The 23655-nt window shown below is 40.5% G+C and overlaps 1 protein-coding gene across 1 annotated transcript in view; it reads right to left on the bottom strand.

Annotated features, from left to right (window-relative positions):
- The window catches only part of LOC149528201 (fanconi anemia group D2 protein), a 106149-nt gene that overhangs the window by 36113 nt on the left and 46381 nt on the right, over positions 1 to 23655 (bottom strand). The window contains exons 3-4 of the mRNA XM_089809080.1: positions 377 to 631; positions 30 to 242 (exon numbers count right to left, since the gene is read on the bottom strand). Of these exons, the coding sequence (XP_089665206.1) occupies positions 30 to 242; positions 377 to 631 (468 nt within the window). The remainder of the gene's footprint in view (positions 1 to 29; positions 243 to 376; positions 632 to 23655) is intronic.

Genomic DNA, 23655 nt, shown 5'->3' with positions numbered 1-23655 from the left:
TGATCTCACAGTAGTCCTCATTAACAAACCTGCAATGAATCTCCTCTACCTCCAATGCATTGGCGAAGCAAAGATTCATTTAAGTAACCAGCAAAGGCTTTCTTTTGGATTATTTTCTCTGCACTTTTCCGCAAAGGACCACCATTGGCATAGATGATCAACAGCAACCATACATCAATCACTCTGTGATCACATTCTCTTTCAAGGCCTTTTATTTCTTTCAAAATTGTTTCACAAAGAATCTGCATGGCGTGGCAAGATATAGATTCACGTGCCAAATTATAAAAATAAGCCAGAAATGCAGGTACAGTCTACTTTCAAAACCCAGCTTGCATTAACTGATGTGCAGAATTATTTTGCAGGATTTACAACTTACAGATTTAAAACGAAGAGCAAATCTAATGGTATCCAGAATGAGAGCCTCTGCACTGCCAGAACCCAATTTACCTTTCAGCTTCTTGTTTCTGGTTGCTTGAGTATCGGAAATTGCAATAAAATTCAAGTTCTCACGAATTTGCACAACTATCCTCTTTGAATTCACTGTTGTTGCTGATTGTAACAAAAATCTCAAAACAAGTGGCAAATATTCTGCATCTACAGTCCTGAGACTTGACAGTGCTATTGTGACCACCTTAACAAATGATAATTGTAGTGAGAAAAATAACATTGCAAAATAGGATTTACTTCACTGAAACCTGAGAAAAGAAATTCATATGATTTTCTTATATTGAGGAAGCCCAAAAAATCTGTGCTTATTTCATTTCGAATCATGATTCACAACAATAAGACATTTGATCCTTCTAAAGGAAACATGTTTACTGAAACAGAAATCAATTGCCTTCTACATATCAACATGTCACAAATAGAATTCTAGAAATGCTTCTACCAAATACAACTAATTGAAAACCAAAACATTTGATCAAAGATAAATACTATGAGCAAAAACATTACTATTCACAATAAATTGTGATATTGAGAATCAAACAAGATAATCGGTTTTAACTCTTTTTTTCATTTAACTAAGCCTAACCTGGTTTACCCTGATTAACTCATGTAGTGTCCCCTTTCTAGCACATGTAGTATGATGTTGTTGTTAGCTTATTTCTTTGGTAAGAGCATACTTACATTCACGGATCTATGATTTGACAATTGTAGATTTGTGGCATTTGTGGAGAAATCCTACATTATCATTCTACATCTACATACAAGCATTCATACATCTTTGTGGATACTGAGCCCGGATCCATCCGTAGAGATTTGACAAGCAAGGTGAATATTTACATTTGTCTTGCTTTTTCATTTCAAGGTTACTGCCTAAACGCAAGCTTGACCAAGGCAAGCCCCTCCACCTCCCCCCCCAATAAAATACCATTTTTCTTGTGTGCAGCTGCAAATTAGGTTTTTCATAGCAGCAAATTCAGATCTCAGAACTAGGGTTTCAGATCTCTAGCAGAGTTTTGGATTCCGGAAATTTGTATAGAGCAGGTGAAGGTCAACCTTAACCTTGACCCAAGTCGTCCTTGTCCAAAGGCTGCCAAGCTTTCAAAATCAGCAGTTTCAAGTTTCAAGCCTCAAATCCAGATTTGTTTCACTTTCCGTCACTGTTTGCCACCCGGTTTTCAGATTTGAAGTGGTCTCTCCTATTGATCCTCAAGGTGAGTTTGATTTCTCATTTGTCATTTCATAGTGCTTCTTGTAGAATGGTTATCAACACACAATGTACAGAACAATGTAGCATGGATTCAATTGTACCTACATGACATTCATTACCTGAAAGATCCCTGATGGATCTCTGCTGCAAATCTGCTGTAGATTTATTTTATTTTTGTTTTTTCCTGTTTATTAATGTTTTCTTGTAGAACTAGACGGAAATGCAGAAGAGTTTGTTTGTTTTTGTGTTTTTTATGATTATTCCACATAGAAATTTTTTATGATTATTCCACATAGAAATGAGAAGTAACAAATGGCAAGAAAAGAGTCTGAAAATAAATAACAATATGCAGTAAAGTCAGAATTGATACAAATCGTACCAGGCAGATCTCTGAATTAAAGAGCCAAATAAAAGATCCAATACATTTCCTCTAACAATGACGCCACAACTGGCTAATGAAAACGGGCTGATAAGATGCAAGATTCTGCTGCTGAGTAACCGATTTTTCTACATATCCAAGTGTTGCAAATGATAGAGTACGGCTGCAAGTACGGCTGCAAGAAATGGCAGTGTACGGCTGCTAGAATTCACCTCCCATACGCCAAAGAACATGCCCAACAAAACAAACTGTAGGCCCAAGCTGAAGTGGCGTCTACCTTCCTCCTGAATACTGTTGAAACTACTGACAAACCAATACCCAATGCTGTTGAGGGTTACGTCCCAGCCAGCAATTACCCTCGGGTTTGCGTCCCAAAATGCAAATCGCTCAAGCAGAGCAAATCTGAAAAGAAGTGTTTGAAAATATGCATAATCATGAGAAATGGCGCCCATCTCCTTATAACCCCTTGCAAAGCAATTCGAACCCTAAAGTGACCCCCAATTGGCGTTGGCTATAAAAATGAATTAAATCTTATTTTAAAGTGACCATGTCACTAGAAAATGACCTTTTCCACCATAGTAATAAATCCGCTCACCGAATTGCCCTGAGACCAAAGAGGAAGATTTAGAGAATTTCAAGACCTTTCCAACGAGCTATCATAACATGGGATACGCATCCAGATGAGGCCAAAATTCCCTTATTACTCCAAAATGGCTATTAACTTAGCCTTATTTAAAAATTAAACGCTAACTTAGGAAATATTAAAAATATAACCCAAATAGCCATAAACTGCCCAACTGACATCACAAACCATAAAATAATCCGGTCACTTGTCTGTGACTGAAGTCGGAAATCAAGGATCCACTGGCAGTCTCATCCCTAAAATCTAGGGATGCTCCTAAAATTTAGGAAACAAGCCCTATCCCTCTAAAACTGAACCCAAAGGGTCATCTCATGGAAATCCAGCCCTAGGCATGATTATACCTCCTAAAAAGTAGGAATGAACCCCATAAATGTAGGAACTGCCTCCTAAAAACAAGGAACGTCACCCAACTGATCAATACCCACCAAAAAACCAAGTCCCCAACACTGAATAACCATATTGGGTCTCTATCCAACCCTGTCAGCCTACTAGACCCCATAATAAGCTGACTCACATGTCTCTGTTAGACTGAGCTAGAGTGGGGACATGACAGTCCTCCCCTCTTGGAGATGCTTGCCCACAAGCAACTGTAATGCAGGATGCTGTAAAATGCTCTCACCCTCCCAGGTGGCATCCTCTATGGGAAGATCTCTCCATCGAACCAAATGCTCTCGAATCACCCGGCTTCTCAGCCGCCGTTCCCTCACCTCAAGAATCTCATCAGGGACCAAAATCAATTTACCTTCCTCATCCATAGGAGGTAATTCGGGTGAAACTATAATATGTTGTCCAAGGGCCTTTTTCAGGCAAGATACATGAAATACATTATGAACTTTGCTGCCATGTGGTAACTCAACCTCATATGCAACCTCTCCCACTCGCCTGAGTATCCTGTATGGACCATAAAAACGTGGTTTGAGCTTCTCAGCTCCCCCCCTTTTTAGGGTGCTCTGCCGATATGGTTGTAAACGTAGAAAGACCATATCATCCACCTCAAATGCCCTCTCAATCCTGTGCCTGTCAGCGTACATCTTTTGCTAATTTTCGGCCTGCTGCAAATTCTCCCTAAGAGATCTCATGACATCTTGGTTCTCTTGTAACCAATCCTGAGCCAAGGAAACTCTACTGTCACCAAATGCCAAATCAGTGAAAGATAATGCCTCATATCCATAGAGAGCTTTGAAAGGTGTCATGCCAATGGACATACGATGCGTAGTATTATAACAATACTCGCCCAAATGCAGCCAACGCACCCATGCTTTTTGCTGCCCTGACACATAGTTACGCAAATATCCCTCAACCCATTGTTAACTATTTTTGTCTGTCCATCCGTTTGAGGGTGGTAACTAGTACTAGGTGTTAACAAAGTACCAGCTAGTGTAAAAAGTTCCTGCCAGAAGGAACTCATGAATCTGCTGTCCCTATCATTCACAATGGTCTTGGGAAGACCATGAAGTCTAAACACCTCCCTGAAGAACAACTCAGCCACCTGTGATGCTGTAAAATCTAATGCAATGGGAAATAAGTGGGCATACTTCGTTAGCCTATCCACAACAACATAGATGCAATCTTTCCCCTAAACCCGAGGAAGACCTGTAATGAAATCCATGGAGATCCCTGTCCACTTCTGTTCCGGTATAGGCAAGGGCTGCAATAATCCCGCTGGGTAGGTATGCTCCGACTTGTTCTGCTGACAAGTCATACACTCACGGACATGGTGTAAAACATCATCTTTGAGACCCTTCCAAGAGAATCTCTCACGTACTGCCCTGTAAGTCTTACCATATCCTGGGTGTCCGGCTGTAGGAATATCATGGAGAGCATGCAAAATTTGTTCTTTCAACTGAGAACCCGGAACAAGGTAAACCCTGTCTTTATAGTAGATAATATCATCTACCACACTGTATCTGTCATCCACTATCAATCCCTCCATAATCTCACACATCCGTAGAGTCCCATCCTTCTTCTTAACAAGCACTATAGAAGAAGCAAAGGGGATGGAACTAGGTCGAATGAAACCCATGTCCAATAGCTCATGAATAGTCTTCTCAATTTCATCCTTATAGGCTCTAGGATGACGGTATGGGGTAGTAATCACTGGCTTCGCTCCATCCTCCAACTCTATACCATGCTCAAACCCTCTATCTGGTGGCACTCCAGGAGGTATATCACCAAACACTCTACTGTGACGATCCATCACTGACTAAATGTCCACATGAAATACACGGCCATCCTGAGATATGGGTGTTTTGGATTTAACCAAACAGTGTGTAGCCCAAAGCACATCATTATGCCTAAGGATGGTCTCCATCCTGCGAGAAGTCACCTCCCTGGGTCCACCATCTGACGCTGCCCTCAAAATCACCTTCTGCCCGCCAGAAAGAAACTCTAACTGCATACGGTGGTGATCAATAATGTAACGCCCAATACCCTGTAACCACTGCATGCCCAAATCACATCATAATCTTCTATGGGAAGCACACAGAAGTCATCAATCAAAGTATAATCTCCCATCTGAATACTAAGCTGTGGAATCCACTTGGTACAACCCAAAATGGCACCATCAGCCACCTTCACTCCAAAACCACCAAACTCCTCGTACTGTAAGCCACGCCTCTCAACTAATTTTTGATCAATAAAGTTATGCGTAGCACCTGTGTCTACCAAACTGGGGATCCGCTTACCCTTAAGTGTACCTTTCAACCGGAAGGCATGAAACTTAGGATAACTGGAGAGGGTAGCCATAGCTACTTTAGCTGATGCCACAGGCTCAGCGCTGTCTAACTCCAACTGTGTCGGAAAATGCTCAACATCCTTTGTATTATCCTCAATATCAGTATCAGGAACCTCCTCATCTCCTAACTCAGAAGTCACCTCAATCAAATGAACCTTTCCTTTACCCATGCAACGGTGTCCTGGTTCCCATGGTTCTTTGCACGAAAAACACAACTTTTTCCTCCTCAATTCATTCCTCGTCTCCTGATTCATCCAAGGAGTTTTAGATGAGGTCCCTCCTTTGTTCTGTGTCGTATTGGCCTTCTGTGCAGGCCGTGAATCTCTAAATGGTTTCTTATCTGCCTGATAAGAAGTGAGAACAGTATCCAATCTCAATGTCACATCAATAGCCTCTTTAAGAGTAGCTGGTTGGAAAGCACCTACCAATCCTTTTAGTCTAACCTGCAAACCCTCAATGAACAACATCACACTACGTTTCTGGGGCATATCCGGTACCATAACTGCAATATGCTGGAACTCATTAATATAGGCTTCTGCATGACCAATTTGTTTAAGGTGAGCCAACTCCCTGTAATAAAGTTCTGTATATTTACGATCAAATCGTGCAATGAGTCGCTCGGTGAACTCAGCATAGGAGTGAACTAAGGCGTGATCCTGGGTGACCAATCCATGGTGCCACCAATCATAGGCAATCCCCTCTAAATGCAACACAACAAACTGAATAGCCTCACGCTCAGGCATGGGCCTCAATGAAAGGGGTATGTCCAGCTTGTGGACCCAAGCTCGTGCACTAGTGTCTCCTGAGCCATTATATGGGGCCAATGTAATCTTCCCAGTAGCTCTATTGAGGTCATAATTTTGTTGCTGTTGTGGTAGTCTATTACCACGATCTCCCCTGAACCTGGTTGTATCTCTACACTGTGCACAATATTGGGGAAGAGGGAAGACGTCCCTAACCTCAGGAGGTAGAGCTCTCCACTCAGCTGTGGCCGTCAAAACAGACTCCTGAAACCCCACTTCTGGTGGTTCCACCTGCGCTGGCCGTTCACCTGGTATGAATTGGGGAAGCAATGGCCTATTCGTAGTAGGTGTACGATGGCGATGCCTCCTACTGGAATGAAGGGAGCTCCCAACTGAAGAATGGGACTGATGGCTGCGCTGACTACTAGCCACTGAAACTGATCTACTTTGCCTGCCTCTGTGTCCACCCATCTCCAAACGCTCCAAGGTATCCTGTAACCTGTCTAGAGCCTGAATGATCCTGGGCTGAGTAATGAATAGGGTCCGCACCATCTCTCTTTCTTCTGCCTCTGTAGGCATGCCGTCGCTAGCAGCACCCTGTGCCTCACCCATAGCTGGTATCTGTGCGTCTCTGGCGGCCTCTGCTTGCCACTGGTTTCTCCTGCGCTCGTAGAATCTGTGTATTTCTCCATCAAGATGCATAGATTTGTATTCAATCCACCAACTAGTGACTACCCAAATGCTGAAATGATTTATCAAAAACTTTTATCCACTACCCAGATGCCAAAATCTGTTGTGACAATTTCTCACAAACCCTACAGGCTTGCAAGATGTAAGCTCTAATACCACTGAAAGATCCCTGATGGATCTCTGCTGCAGATTTTTTTTTTTTTTGTTTTTTCCTGTTTATTAATGTTTTCTTGTAGAACTAGACGGAAATGCAGAAGAGTTTGTTTGTTTTTGTGTTTTTGATGATTATTCCACATAGAAATGAGAAGTAACAAATGGCAAGAAAAGAGTCTGAAAATAAATAACAATATGCAGTAAAGTCAGAGTTGATACAAATCGTACTAGGCAGATCTCTGAATTAAAGAGCCAAATAAAAAATCCAGTACATTTCCTCTAACAATGACGCCACAATTGGCTAATGAAAACAGGCTGATAAGATGCAAGATTCTGCTGCTGAGTAACCGATTTTTCTATGTATCCAAGTGCTGCAAATGACAGAGTACGGATGCAAGTACGGCTGCAAGAAATGGCAGTGTACGGCTGCTAAAATTCACCTCCCATACGCCAAAGAACATGCCCAACAAAACAAACTGTAGGCCCAAGCTGAAGTGGCATCTACCTTCCTCCTGAATACTGTTGAAACTACTGACAAACCAATACCCAATGCTGCTGAGGCTTACGTCCTAGCCAACAATTACCCTGGGGTTTGCGTCCTAGAATGCAAATCGCTCAAGCAGAGCAAATCTGAAAAGAAGTGTTTGAAAATATGCATAATCATGAGAAATGGCGCCCATCTCCTTATAACCCCTTGCAAAGCAATTTGAACCCTAAAGTGACCCCCAATTGGCGTTGGCTATAAAAATGGATTAAATCTTATTTTAAAGTGACCATGTCACTAGAAAATGACCTTTTCCACCATAGTAATAAATCCACTCACCGAATTGCCTTGAGACCAAAGAGGAAGATTTAAAGAATTTCAAGACCTTTCCAACGAGCTATCATAACATGGGATACGCATCCAGATGAGGCCAAAATTCCCTTATTACTCCAAAATGGCTATTAACTTAGCCTTATTTAAAAATTAAACGCTAACTTAGGAAATATTAAAAATATAACCCAAATAGCCATAAACTGCCCAACTGACATCACAAACCATAAAATAATCCTGTCACCTGTCTATGACTGAAGTCGGAAATCAAGGATCCACTGGCAGTCTCATCCCTAAAATCTAGGGATGCTCCTAAAATTTAGGAAACAAGCCCTATCCCTCTGAAACTGAACCCAAAGAGTCATCTCATGGAAACCCATCCCTGGGCATGATCATACCTCCTAAAAAGTAGGAATGAACCCCATAAATGTAGGAACTGCCTCCTAAAAACAAGGAACGTCACCCAATTGATCAATACCCACCAGAAAACCAAGTCCCCAACACTGAATAACCATACTGGATCTCTATCCAACCCTGTCAACCTACAAGACCCCATAATAAGCTGACTCACATGTCTCTGTTAGACTGAGCTAGAGTGGGGACATGACATTACCAATACCAAAATACCAAAATGGCGAGGAAATGTTATTACTTTAATTATTACCAAAAACATGAGTACATCATCCATATTCCAAAGATCTTATATAATGGTCAGTTGATTGGGAAAACCAACGGACGCATCCCCTCGCTTCCTAACTACCCTATCCCAACAAAGCTTAACTAGTTGTAATTACGATGTTACTTTATTATGTACTACATTTATCGCCCCAAAAAAGAAGTCGTCTTACAGATGACTACCCAATAAAACTAAAAAAAAAATCAGACTTCAAGAAGTAGGTTGTGAAGACATCCCTAGACTCGAGGCTCGTGTAATGTCCCTACTTGCAAGGGCTTATAATATTGTCCTTTTTTTTTTCCAAGGAATCAATTTAAAAGATTATCATTGCATTATTTGATCAAAGATAATTCTTCATATATGTTCATATCCTATCTACTACATTGTATGTATAGGCTAGGTCATTCGGGGATTGGACAAGGAGACCACATTAAAGGCTTGACAAGACCTTGGTCTCGCTTTTCAAATGAGTTCTTTCCATCCCTCACCATGCCTAGATATTATACCATACCTCAGTCCTCGAACATTGTGGTGGGGTCCCATAGCTCAATAAACCTAAGCCCAAGGGTCAGTATATTCCCCTCTTGCCTTAGGACTCAGCCCTACCCTCTTATCCACCCAGTTCTTACTGATTATCATAATCTTGAGATCTTTCTTGAATCATTATCTCTTCTTAAGTACTTACATCGATTAGATGTTTATTTCTTTTATTTAATTATGTCAAATGAAAGAAAATGTTCATTCTTATTACCTTGGTATTTCTATATAATTATATTACCTCCTTATTATCATAACTAGTATTAAACAACATTTAAAATAACAAATGTTTACCTTATTACCTTTTTTCTTTTCCGAAAGTCACAACCTTTCATAATACAAATCCTTTGAAAGGTCACAACACTTCATAGTTATAATCCTTTCAAAAATTCACAACACTTCATAACTATAATCCTTTGTAAAAATCCCAATACTTATAATCACAATATTTTTGAAGAGTCACAACTATTCATAATTATGACCCTTTCGAAGGTTCACGTCCTTTCAATATCATTCATACCTTTTCAAAAAGTCACTTTCTTATTTTCTTCATGATATTACTTTCCTCTTCCATTTTTCCTTTTTGAACTCTTCTCTTCTCCTCTTCCTTCTTTTCCCCTCTCTAAAATAAACTCCCCTCTCTTTTATATCTTAATTTTAAGGAGTCATGTCTATTTCTTAAATATCTCTGGACTTTTCATTAGATTTAGTTAATTTATATTATTCTATGTTAAAGTTGTAAAGTTTTTATGTATAATTGGTGTAAATCTCAATTTCTATATATAATGAATTGAAAGACTTTAGATTCCTAAGGTAGATATGATCATACAATAATATCTTAATTTTGATAATTGAATTTTACAATTAATCAATATAAGAAAATTATATATATTAATATCTTCTTTATGTATTGAAAAATACACTATAGCTTATACACGATGGGAATATACTTGATTGCCTTGGTGATTGATTGAGTATATCCATCGCATTATATATATATCGCTAAAGTGCAGCGGAAGAGGACATGTCCCTTAGTCAAGACTATCCAATTGGCAAGTATAATGTGCTTACGGCACCGACAAACCAAGATCAATAATGTCGATAAGTCATTCGATAAAGGTGGTAAAAATAAATAACTAAGGGTTATTACAAAATGCTTGACTTGTATTAGTAATATAAAATACATATATATATGTATAATATTATATATGTATATATGTATGATATTATATATATAATATTATATGTATGTATGTATATGATATATATACAATCAATGAGCAATAGATAATAATGTAATAATGTATAGATACACATGATAGATCTATAGACACAAATTAATTCCAATTTCTCACACAGCTAACATATTTAACACTCCCTCTTTAGCAAGAGGGAAATTGGAAAAAAATAAAAACAACTTACACAATAAAGTGTTATCATCATAGTGTTTGGTAAGGTTTAACCCAAGAATCAAAACACAATGGATTTTCATGGTGTTCGGCAAAAATCCAGCCCAAGAACCATGAAGGTTATTAATGTGTCTAGCAAAATCTGGCCCAAAGAACAAGGATAACCCTAAGTTCAAACATTTCTATTTGAAAAACAGATCAACTATAAATAAAGTTGTCACTTTATAATAGGATCAGAACACAAGAAAGGTCGTCACCTTGTACAACACAAGCTTGCAAGCAAATTTTATATTCATGAATATGATAGTCTAATAAATGCATTTACAACAATGTCATACCAAGTTTACCTCTGAAGTACACAATTTTCAACTTTGCAAGAGGCTTGGTAAAAATATCAACATTTTGCTCATTTGTACTAATATAAGCTATAACTCAATTTAATAACATCTCTACCAACCATATCTCTTATATAGTGATAAGGAGTCTCGATATGCTTCGATTGATTGTGGAAAACTAGATTTGCAGAAAGTTTGATACAACTCTGATTATCACAATGAGTCACTATAGGATTTAGAGGTTTTCTGAATAACCCAAGTAATAGTTTCCTTAGCCAAACTGCTTCACGTGCTCCCATGGAGGTAGCTACATACTCAACTTCAATAGAAGTTAAGGCAACAACTGGTTGTATTCTACTAAACCAAGATATCATTGATGACCCAAGACTGAAACAACAACCTGTAGTGCTTTTACGATTTGAGGAGCGACCTGCCCAATCTGAGTCAATATGCTCTTCAAGATTTATCTCAACATTTTTATACTTTAAACCAAAACCAATAGTTCCTCGTAAGTATCTCAAGATGTGTGGCAGCCATTAAGTGAATCTTCTTAGGTTTACACATGAAATGACTCAGGACATTGGTAGCATAGCATATGTCTAGTCTAGTATTTACAAGATTCATAAGTGATCCAATGATCTATCTCAAGAGAGTAGGATCGATCTTCTTCTTTCAATTTGTGTAAGTTTGTTTCCATCGGAGTAGATAAGGGCTTACCATCCATAATTCTGAACCTAGTCAGAATATCTTGAGTACACTTTCCTTGATGTAAGAAATTGTAGTCCTTTTTCTGACTAACTTCTAGTCCCAAAAAGTAGTGTAGTAACCCTAGATCTTTCATCTCAAATTCGGCTATTAGGTCTTGTTTGCATTTTTCAATCAATTTATCATCTGTTATTAGTAAATCATCATGTAGAACAAGTATTAACATCTCGTCCTTTGAGCTTTTGAAGTATATGTTTGAGTCGGCTTCATTCTTTGAGTATCCAAGTTTGGATAAATAGTTGTCTATCCTTTCGTACCAAGTTCAAGGGGCTTGTTTGAGATCATATAGTGCTTTCTTGAGTTTACATACATAAAAAAATTTATCTTTCACGGTGAACCCTTCTGATTGTTCTATGTAGACTTCTTCACTAATGATCCCGTTTAGGAAAGCAATTTTTACATCCATCTAATGAATCTTCCATCCTTTGGCTGCTGCAATTGCAATGATTGTTCTTACAGAAGTGTAACGAGCTACTGGAGAAAAGGTTTCTTCATAGTCAATGCCATCTTTCTAAGAAAACCCTCGAGGAGTAAATCTAGCTTTGTGTTTTTCAATACTTCCATCTATGGCGTATTTGATTTTATAAAACCATTTTAAAGATACAACTGATTTGTCTTTAGGTCTAGGTACAATATCCCAGACATCGTTTTGAAGAATGGAATTGTATTCTTCCACCATGGCATCTTTCCACTCTTGTGAATTTAGAACTTCTTCAGTTGTTAAAGGTTCGGTTTTATTTAGTTCTGTTATCAAAGCAGTGTAACATGATTGATTTCGAGTTCTCTTGCTTTCTTTTGAGATCTCATCTGGTTCTACATTGTTTTCTTCAATCATCTTCCTTGCCCATAATGGTCTTTTCTTCCCATTAGTAATTTCCTCATTAGCTATATCTGATTATCTTTCTTCTGATGTGCTCTCCCTCTGAGTCTCAATTTTCTAGATTCTTCAACATTTGAGTTTGATTCATCTTCTATGCCAGTTGAAAGTTTAAGTGCAGAGTGTTCTTCAAAAATTACATCTCTACTTATTTCAACTGATCTTTGTCCGAAAATGTAAATTCTATAACCCTTGGAATTTTCACTGTATCCTATGAATTTACCTCTCTTTCCAAAAGGTTCAAGTTTAGTCTTTTTTTCTTTGGGTGTGTGCATGTATATTGGACATCTGAATATTCTGAGATGACTTAAATCTGGTTTAGTCCCTGAGAAAACTTCTTCTGGCATCGTATTTTTTAGAATTGAATGTGGACATCTGTTTTGAATGTATACTGCTGTCTTAGAGGCTTCTACCCAAAATGAAGCATGCATGCATATTTTGATCATGTAACATAGCTTTTGTGGCTTCAATGATGGTTCTATTTTTTCTTTTTGTGACTCCATTTTGTTGACGATTATAAGGTACTGCATACTCCCTCTTAATCCCAACAGAATTGCAAAAACTTTTAAAGATTTCAGATGTATATTCACCTCCATTGTCTAATCTTAATGTTTTAATCCTTTTCCTGGTCTGATTTTCCACTAAGGCTCTGAAGGTTTTGAATTTTGATAGTACTTCATTTGACTCTTTGGCTTTCAAAAAATAGATCCAAGTCTTCCTAGAGAAGTCATCAATGAAAGACATATAATAAAGGAATCCCCCTAGAGATGGTGTGGGCATGGGTCCACATAAGTTTGAGTGGATTAGTTCCATGACTGATTTTGACTTGTGTTCACTAGAGGGAAATGGTCTTTTTATTATTTTCCCTAGAGCACACCCTTTGCAAGTTCCTATATGTTGAGTCTAGTCTAGGGGTTCCAGAAGTGATCTTTTCTAAATTTGGAAGTGAGCTGAACCCAATATGTCCAAGTCGTCTATGCCATAATTCATTAACATTTGATGTTTCACGACTAAGGGCTTGCTTTTGAATATTGCTTAATCTATATAATGTTCCAAATCTGGACCCTATCATAATAGCTCTTTTTAGAATTGAGTTATTAGGCCAATATAGTACTTTGTCTTTGTTGAAGGTGACTTGATATCCATCATCGGTTAGACTCGAGATTGAAACTAGGTTTCTTTTTATACATGGTACAAATAAGACATCTTTGAGATTAATTGTAGCTCCATCTTTTAATTTAATGGAATAGGCCCCAATACCTTTAACAAGATAGGTGGAGTTGTCTCCAATTGTGACTCCTTCAGTAATATAAGTTCCAAATATATCAAACATATCTCAAAATCCAGAGATGTGACGAGATGCACCACCGTCTACGATCCAAGCTTCCTTATTTGAATTTACTTCACTTGAAAGTGCAGAATAGTATAGTTGATTTTCATCTTCTTTTGTTTCAGCTAGGGAGGCTAGTATTTTTCTCTCTGGACAGTTTCTGAATGTCTGTCCCATATTCTCACACTTATAACACTTAACTTGGGAGTAATCCTTATTTCTAAAATTCTTTTTCTTATTATTGAATTTCCTTCTATTGAATTTTCTCTTTTGTTTATTTGAGGCAATTTGGAGAGCTTAATTTTCTCCCTCTTGATTTGATGTGATTCGTCTGGAGATTAACCTTGATTCTTCTAATATGCATTCATTTTTTAGCTGATCAAAAGTAGGAATTGAAGGTCTACTTACCACTTGAATGAGAGTATCCCAAGACATTGGTAGTCCTCTAAGGGCTATTAATGAAAGTTCTTGATCTTTTATTTTGTTTACAATAGACTATAAGTGTTTCTTCATTTCAGAAATTTTCTCGAAATAAGATTGAACAGAATCTTCTTTTTCCATTTTAGTATTCAGTAGTTGAGTTTTTAAAGTGATCAGTCTACTTGAGTTATTTATCTCAAATATATTTTTTATGTTCTTGAATACCTCATATGCACTTTTGATTTCTGATATAGAAGGAAGAATGTGATCCTTTACTGAATCGACAACAATTTTTCTTGCTTTATTGTTCCGTCTTTTCTGTTGTCGGTAAAATGAATAATGTAGCCGACGGGTAGAATAGTATCCGAACGGGCGCGTGACGCTTGAGTCACCCCTTCGGAAAGGTATATGTACACATCCGAGATGAACTTTGGAAGGAGGATTGTAATCGAAAATCATTGTAGTCATTGCAATCTGCAAATGCATACATAAATAGAGTACCTGTTCGGAATTCAATCGTGTTATACTTGTGTTGAACTTCTTACCCTATGCGGTAAACATTTGGCACCGTTGCCAGACGAACCTGGAACGAAGGAATGATATGAAGATTGATGCCGAATTTGCCAAACAAAGATCGGAATAAGGTGAAAGATAAGAATGAACTAAGTACAGAATTTTAACACAGCAAGCAGAACGCAGACAAAGACTTCAGCAGATTGCCGAGGGGCACCGAAGGGGTGAAGAGGCACAGACGGAGGGAGTGCACTCACCTAGTAGGCTAAAGAGTGCCGAGGAATTGCTGGAAGAAACTCGACAACGCTTGAATTTGGTGGAGGAAACAAGGGAAAAATTTCTTAACCTGTATACGCCGAGGGGAGAGTGTCCGAACGGAAGGGAAGCAACTCGCACGGCTCGGAGTGCCGAGGGAGCACGACCGTGGAGGGATCTCTTCGTTCCTGATACACCGGACGAACGGATACAGGCGGAGAATAGAACATCACTTGAAGACTTGTCACCAGACAACGCGGTTGTTGGGAACAAGACTGTTGTCCAGAACAGCGCGGGAGCACAGAACAGCGTGGGAGTCCAGAACAGCGCGGGAGCACAGAACAGCGCGGGAGCTCAGAACAACGCGGGTACACAAGTACCTCAAAATCCAAGACAAGTAACGATGGCTGGCCCTAAAGAAAAGTTACCCAAGTTTCATGATGATGGTTCAGCAGATCCTATCAGACATTGTAAAACGTGTGAAACCATATGGACGGCAAATGGTGTGACGAATGAGGATGATTGGGTAAGACAATTTCCAACGACCCTACGGGGTGTGGCGATAGATTGGTTTTCTGACACTAGTCCTCAGAAACTTAATACATGGGATAATGTTAAAAAAGAATTATAGCAGAATTTAGATTACTTCAAGATGATAATGAAATAGTGGCAGAAATCTACAGTACCAAACAAGGAAAGAATGAGAAAGTCCGAACCTATGCCAGGCGATTGAAGGAATTGATCGGAAAGATGGAGAGTCAACCAGCAGATGGGTTGAAAAAACAGTGGTTCGTGGAGGGGCTACGACCAGCTCTTAAAAAGAAAATGAAGATTGTACCACCGGCATTATACACCGATGCATATACTCGCGCTATGGATTTGGAAAGTGAACAGAAGACGAGTAAGAAGAAAAAGCATAAGTCCTCTGATTCAGATGATTCATCCTCGGAGAGTAGTAGTAGTGATGAGGAATCAAACAAGAAGGTGAAAGCGCTACAGAAAGACATGCTACGGATGATGAAAGAATTCAAAAATTTGAAAAAGAATCCAGATACAGTAAAAGGAGAACTGTGGTGTGCAGATTGCAAGGAGGACGGACATACGAAGGGTTCATGCCCGAAGATGTAGTTTTGTGACATCTGCCAGGTGGCAGGGCATTCCTTGAAAGAGTGCCCGTTTAACTTGAAAGCAAAAGGACACCAACAGGTGTTACATACACAGGAAGCATCGAACAATAGCAATAACGCGGGCAATGATGCAACTTCAGGTGGATATAGAAATAACAATAGACGCGGAAGGGGCGGAAGCAATAACAACAACAATGGAGGTCGAAGTAGAATACAATATGATGCAAGTGGAAGACCGATGATACAGTGCCGGGCATGTAATCTTTGGGGTCACTTTGCAAGGGATTGTACTACGAAAGAGGCGCCCCAGCTACTGTGCAGATGGTGTGGTCCAGGGGACCATGAAGATTCGAAATGTCCTAAACAAAGTGTAAATTTATTAAGTATTGAAACAAGGAACGAGAACGTGTTGACGATCACACGGGAGCAGGCGAGGAAGGCAAAATATCCGAATGCGGAAGAAGAAAAAGAGAGGTTACAGAAAGCTCGAGCAGAGATAGAAAAGCAGATGATAGCAAAGAAGTCACAAATAAAAGACGGTACTGTAACTCCGAAAAGAAACTTGGCAGAACAAAGTATGGTGAAACAGATAATGCAAATGGAGGTGCCAGTTAAATTAAATGATCTTCTTATTACCATGTCACAGCTGCGTGAGGCCATTATAAATATGACACCATTTCCGAGAGCAATGGAAGAAGCACAGGATGGCCAGGAGGGAACAAAGAATAACAAGGAAACAACCCCGACGGCAGCAACAGACCCGATGTTACTAGCACTGACAACAGGCAGACACCCGGCAGTAGTAGAGATGGGCATTCTGGGTACGGTGTTAACAGATACAATAGTAGATGGAGGATCGGGAGTGAATGTGATGCCGGAAGATATCTGGAAAAAACTAGGACAACCAACACTATGGCCACCCACCTTTCAGTTACTTACAGCAGATCAACATGGAATAAAACCCTTAGGCAATCTGATGGCGCAGCCAGTAACAATTGGGACACAACCACTTTTGCTGGATTTTGTAGTCATTCCATTAAAGAGAAGAGGGTATGACGCCATCCTAGGACGGGGGTGGTTGGTGCAAGCTAAGGTAAAGCATGATTGGAAAAGGAACACCCTGTCAATAGAGAAGGGAGGTAGGAGATTTATAATCGATTTGCATACACAGATGGTAGGAGAAGAAGCCGCGTCGTCGGACTCAGAAGGCGATGGCGAGAGTGACGACGAAGGGAAAAGAAGGATGGAACCAGATAATGAAGGGGTATTGAGACTAGAAGCAGGCTCAACTGATGACGACTTAGACTCCGTGAATGGACTGTTACATTGGCAAATGGAAGACTATGAGGTCTTCCGAGCTGCAATATTTTGAGTGTCGAGGAGGGAAAAGAAGGCCAGGAGTTTCCGAAGGAGTACAGTGAACTGAAGGAGGAGGAAACGCAGGTGGATGAAACACCTGCCCATACGTTCAGCAAAGATAAACTAATAAAATATGAAGAGCCAACAGTGAAAGCAATGAACTTGGGTGATGAGGAAAATCCGAAGAACATTCTTGTAGGAGACAATTGGAACCCAATATTAAAGGCAGCAGCATTCAGAATATTTATGGAATACAAAGATGTTTACGCTTGGACGTATAAGGACTTGAAAAGAATACCACCAAAACTATGTGTCCATCGGATACCATTAACCAAAGGCGCAGTACCAGTACGGAAGAGACCGTACCGAATGAACAAAAACTATGCAGCGCGGGTCACGGAAGAGATTGACAAGATGTTAGAGGCGGGTATCATCTTTAAAGTGCAGACAAGTGAGTGGGTATCACCGATCGTGATATCCTTGAAAAAGGACACGACACAAATCAGAATATGTGTGGATTTTCGATGTCTGAATACCGTGACAATTAAAGACCTGTTTCCGATACCATTTACAGATAGCATTTTGGAGAAAGTAGCGGGGCATGAAATTTATTCATTCATGGACGGATTCTCAGGGTATAATTAGATATCCATCGATGAGGAGGATAAATTAAAAACGACATTCATTGTCGAGGATGGAGTATATGCATATAACAGGATGCCGTTCGGATTATGTAATGCTTCGACGACTTTCCAAAGGATTATCTTGTATATATTTGATAAGATGTCTGTTGGAAATTTTAAGGCATTTTTAGATGATTGGTCAATTTTTAGCACAGAAGACAAACACATAACGGCGTTAGGAGAATGTATGGAGAGATGCAGGCGAGCAAGATTAGCATTGAACCTGAAGAAGTGCAGGTTCATGGTACCACAGGGGAAGCTACTTGGGCATATAGTTTGTAAAGAAGGACTGAAGACGGATCCAAACAAGGTCCGTGTGATATTAGAGATGCCACCCTTGACGGATGTGTCGGAAGTGAAGTCGTTTTTGGGGCACATCGGTTATTATCGAAGATTTATTAAAAATTATGCAAAATTTTCTTATCTACTGGACAAACTCACCTGCAAGGGTGAACCTTACAGATGGGAGGCTGAGCAGAACGAAGCCTTTGACGGATTGAAGACAAGGTTGGCTACGGCTCCAATTTTGGCCTATCCGAATTGGGATAAAGAATTTCATGTCCATGTAGATGCCTCAAATTATGCCATCGGAGCAACACTGGCGCAGACTGGTGACCACGGGTTGGACCATCCAGTGTACTTTGCAAGCAGATTGTTGTCAAAAGCGAAGAGAAATTACAGTACCACAGAGCGAGAAGCATTGGGGATGGTATATGCAATACAAAAGTTTAGACACTACTTGTTGGCCACTCCATTTGTGTTCTATGTAGATCATCAGGCGTTACTCTATTTGGTTAATAAGCCGATTATTCAAGGAAGAATAAGCCGATGGTTGTTATTATTAGAGGAGTTCACATTTAAGATCGTGGTACGACCAGGGAAGAGTCATGTGAGTGCAGATCACCTATCAAGAATAAAATCGAGGGAGCCACTTGAAGGAGTTAATGATGATTTTCCAGATGCGCAACTTTTTCACGTTACAGTACTACCAGCCTGGTACACACACATTGGAGAATATCTATCGACGGGGCAGTTTCCAAACGACATGTCACCAAACGAAAGACGAAAATTGGTACTGAGAAGTCGGACATTTCAGTTAATTAATGGCCTACTATATAAAATGGGACCAGATCAGATTCTAAGACGGTGTGTCCTCGAGGAGGAAATCCCGTAAGTACTAACGGAAGTACACGAAGGTCCAGCGGGAGGACATATGGGGCCAGATACTACGGTGCGGAAAATACTTTTGGCAGGACTATGGTGGCCGACTGTATACAATGACGCCAGGGAGTGGGTCGTTGCATGTGATACATGCCAACGGGCTGGAAAACCATTGAAGAGAGATTTTATGCCTTTGAATCCCTCGCATGCACAGGAACTGTTTGAGAAATGGGGATTGGATTTTATCGGACCACTGAAGGCGAGCAAAACAAGGTGCCGATACATCGTAGTAGCAACGGAGTACTTAACTAAATGGGTGGAGGCACGCGCATTGCCAAACAATTCTGCAGTCAGCACAGCAAAATTTTTATATGAACAAATTATTACAAGGTACGGGATCCCACTCCAATTGACGAGTGATCGTGGGGGACATTTTGTTAACCATGTAATTAGAGTACTCACTACTGATTTTAAAATTTACCATTCATTGTCGAGCCCATACTACCCAAGAGCCAACGGACAGGCAGAAGCAACGAACAAGATTCTGGTAGTAGTGATTTATAAATCCTGTGCAGTTGAGGGAGAAGATTGGGAAGAGAAGTTACCATCTGCTTTATGGGTGTACCGCACTTCGTATAAAGTAACTACAGGACATACCCAGTTCCAACTAATGTACGGACAGGAGGCAGTGGTGCTGACAGAATTCATGGTGCCAAGTTTAAGGGTAGCGATCGAGAATAAACTAGGCGATATGGAGAGCTTACGAGAGAGATTGTATAACCTGAACAAACTCGATGAGCGGCGGTTGCAAGCGCAGTGGGCCATCGAAGTCACACAAACAAGGAGGAAGGCGTGGCATGACAAGCACCTAAAATTGAACAACTTTCAACCCGGTCAGTTAGTACTGAAGTATAATGGACGAAACGAAATAAAGTATAATGGACGAAACGAAATAAGGCCTGGAAAATTTAAAGTCAAATGGGTTGGACCATACAAGATACGGGAAGTTGGATACAACAGAGCAATTAAATTGTGGACATTGGACGGAAAAGAAATACCAGATGCCGTAAATGGATCAAAGTTGAAAATATACAACGAAAGGAAGGATTCTCTACGGAGAAACAACAGAACGAAAAAAATATATATAATAAAAAATTTTAAAAAATTTTTTTAAAAAAAAAAAAAGATGTAGTTGGAAGTAGAAGAGCAATAAAAACATATATAATTTGATTTTAAGCCAATTTATATATTCATCATGAAGTGGATAAAAAGTACAGGGAGGGGAATTATAATAAAAATATATATACCATAGAGAGAAATATGAAGAAAATCACGAAGCAAATACTAAAAGGAGAAAATGATAATAAAGTGAGATGTCTTTGATGACGTGAGGCTTTTTCTATGACCGTACGGACCCAAGATAGTGGAAAAATTGAGACCATACGGTCTACCGTACAAAGAACAGAGTGGAAGCTTCAGGACCGTATGACTCCCTTAAGATGACTGTAAGGCCTTAAAAGCTCATATGTGGTGCAATATAAGCCGTACGACTATAGAAGATAAAGGAATATGCAAATAGAAGAACATCGTACCTTGCAAAGCCCATACAGACAGGGAAATTAAATAAGACATCGTACGGTCTGAGTAGGAACATTACCGTACGGTGATAGGAGAGACCGTCCGTACGGCCTGAGGAACATTACCGTACGGTGGCAGGAGAGCAATTGGGTTTTGGAGACCGTACGGCCTGGGGAGCAATTGGCAATTGAAGACCGTACAGCTGCTAACCCAGTCAGATAAGGAGAAGCAGCCGTACGGCTGAGATAAATATCCTGGAAATATCAAACGTACGGACGGCTGGAATAAGGTTTTAAAATATATATATATATATATATATATATATATATATATATATATATATATATATATAGATACATATATTACAAGGACCGTACACAAGAAGGGATTTGAAGCAGATGAAAAATACAAGAGAGAGGATATCTTAAGGATTAGAGCATTTCCAAGCAAGACAAAAAGAAATTCTTTTAGAGTCGTACTGGAAAATTTCAAGGAAGCCGTACCATCACTACGGAGGCTAGAATTAAGAAGCCGTACAGTATGGAAGCTAGAAAAACTGTGGAAAGTAACTGCCAGAACGGTGTGACATTTATTCACAAAAGACAAAAGGGTAACGATATGGAGTCAACTGGAAAGAGGGCTTGGAAGAGAAAACTGGACGAGGACATGAATAAGAACGCGAAGACACTACCGTCGGGAATTCGTGTAGCAGGAGGGATGTATACAGGAACCAGTAGTGCAGGCGCAAGTAAAAAAGCAAAGCAAACCAGGCAACAAGGAGAAATTCCTACAGTACAGAGTATCACATTCGAAGGGTTAAATGGTGCAGAGTGTCGTAAATGGTGGCAGGAGACCCCAGACAACCACCAGGTGAAGGCTAGTATCCGAAGAGCACAGGTTGAATGGGTAGTGCAAATGTCTGTATTTTGCATCAGAGACTACGAGGGGTTTTTGCGCATTATGATTGAAACATATGACAGGTTCTCCAGAAGCAGTACATTTGAATATCTTGGTTGCAAGTTAACGATAGCATTCAAACCGGCAGATTTTACACGAGTATTTGGCATACCTGGTCATGCTCAAGGTGGGAGAAAAATAGAAAGCAAGCCGAAGAAATTAAGCCAGGAAGTGAAGATGAAATTGATACAGCTGGTGTGCGGAGACCTGTCGCAGGTAGAACAGGAGGCTCTTTCAGTCACGTCCAAAGGCAAGGGACTAAAGAAATCTAATATCCAGGAGGGGCATTGGCATTGTTTGATGGACATAGTTAAAAGCCGTCTCACAGGTTCGAGCCGCGCTTCAAATATATCGTTTCCACACGTAGCCATGATGAACGGAATCTTGCACGGCAGAGTATATGACTGGGCAGCACTATTGGCTAAGCGGATGTCAGAGTTTATGACACTGCAGCACAAAACGTTCTATATGCCACATTATGCTATTGGTCAGTTTTTGGATGCGACGACGCGGCTGATCTCGAATGATGCCCTGGAGGCAAAACCGGGACCACTCGTGCCTGGCGAACCACCTATAATGCAGTGGAAGCACTTGGATACTCTCGGCACCAAAACAATAGGGCAGAAGCGACCAAGGCCGGATGATGGCGACACTGATAATGGCCGGGAGGAAACATCTTCAGAGGAGAATGGGTCTGAGGGGGAAGAAGAAGATGACGAAGAGGTAGGAGTAATCACGGCTACACCCTTGAGATTTCCACAGCCTGTGCTTTCGACTACGACACACTTGGTTCCGGTGGGTATACACGGTATTCCAGGGTTTGGACAAGTCAGACAGCCGATAGTGATGACACCAGTCTCAGTTACGACGCAGCCCACCGTAGAGACACGAGCTGTAGCAGAGTCACATCCAGCACCGACGGAGATAGTAGCCCCGGTGGCACCAATGGAACCGGCTCATGAGACTCTACCAAATACAAGAGAGACTTTTGTACCTAACAGGGAGATGGAGATAGACACGGAGACAGGGGTGTTGGAGGTACCCGTAGGTGAGGAATTGGGGACATCAAGTGTCCTACTGGATATAGCAGGATCTGATGCGGTGGTTGCAGAAGACACGACACTGTTGGCATCACCTGAGCAGGACAGCGAGAGAGAGGACCGAACACAAAGGGTGAGTGCTTTTTTGAGTACAAAGTTCCACCAAACCCCAGCACCTTGAGTGACATACTTGCCGACACCCACGCGGGAAGCAGTTTCGGAGAACGCACTACAAGAGGTTGCGCAGGCACAGAATGAGGGAGTAACGCATAGCGCTGTGGAGCGTATGGCAGATGAAGTAGAGAAGGCTATGGGTACACAGCAAAAGCACCCACTAGTGTAGGAGGCAACGTGGACAGAGGCAATTTTTCTTGATGATGTCACAGCTCTAGCATCTCGGGCTCGCCAGGTTATAGATTCGGCAAAGATGCAGGCGTTGGAGTTAGTAGGGAAGGAGCTGGAGGGAGTCATATCCTTTATGAGGATGGGGTGTCCAACTGCCTTTACCGTTTGTTTTCAGGAGAGGGGATGGCCCAATGTGGAAACCACGGAGATGCGACAGGATTGGTCCATGACAAAGGAACCTGTGAAGGAGAGCCGAATTGAGATACTGATTCAGGAGATCGCAAGGTTACACAGGGAGATATATTACACCCTTCGGAGGAGTCAGGCGGACCAGCTAGCAACTGAAAGAGCTCGGGAGGAGTCAGCTACCAGGTTTGCTTCGGAGAAGGCAGCCTGGGAATCGAAGAGGGCGGCCTGGCAATCCGAGAGGACAGCCCTGTTAACAGCAAAAGAACAGTTAGCAGTAGCAAATGAACAATTG

The sequence above is a fragment of the Cupressus sempervirens genome, chromosome 11 (assembly GCF_028749045.1).
Source record: "Cupressus sempervirens isolate cs-2001-9-10 chromosome 11, ASM2874904v1, whole genome shotgun sequence".
NCBI lineage: Eukaryota > Viridiplantae > Streptophyta > Pinopsida > Cupressales > Cupressaceae > Cupressus > Cupressus sempervirens.
Note: the sequence above shows the minus strand (reverse complement) of the source record. Positions and strands in the feature narration are given on the sequence as shown.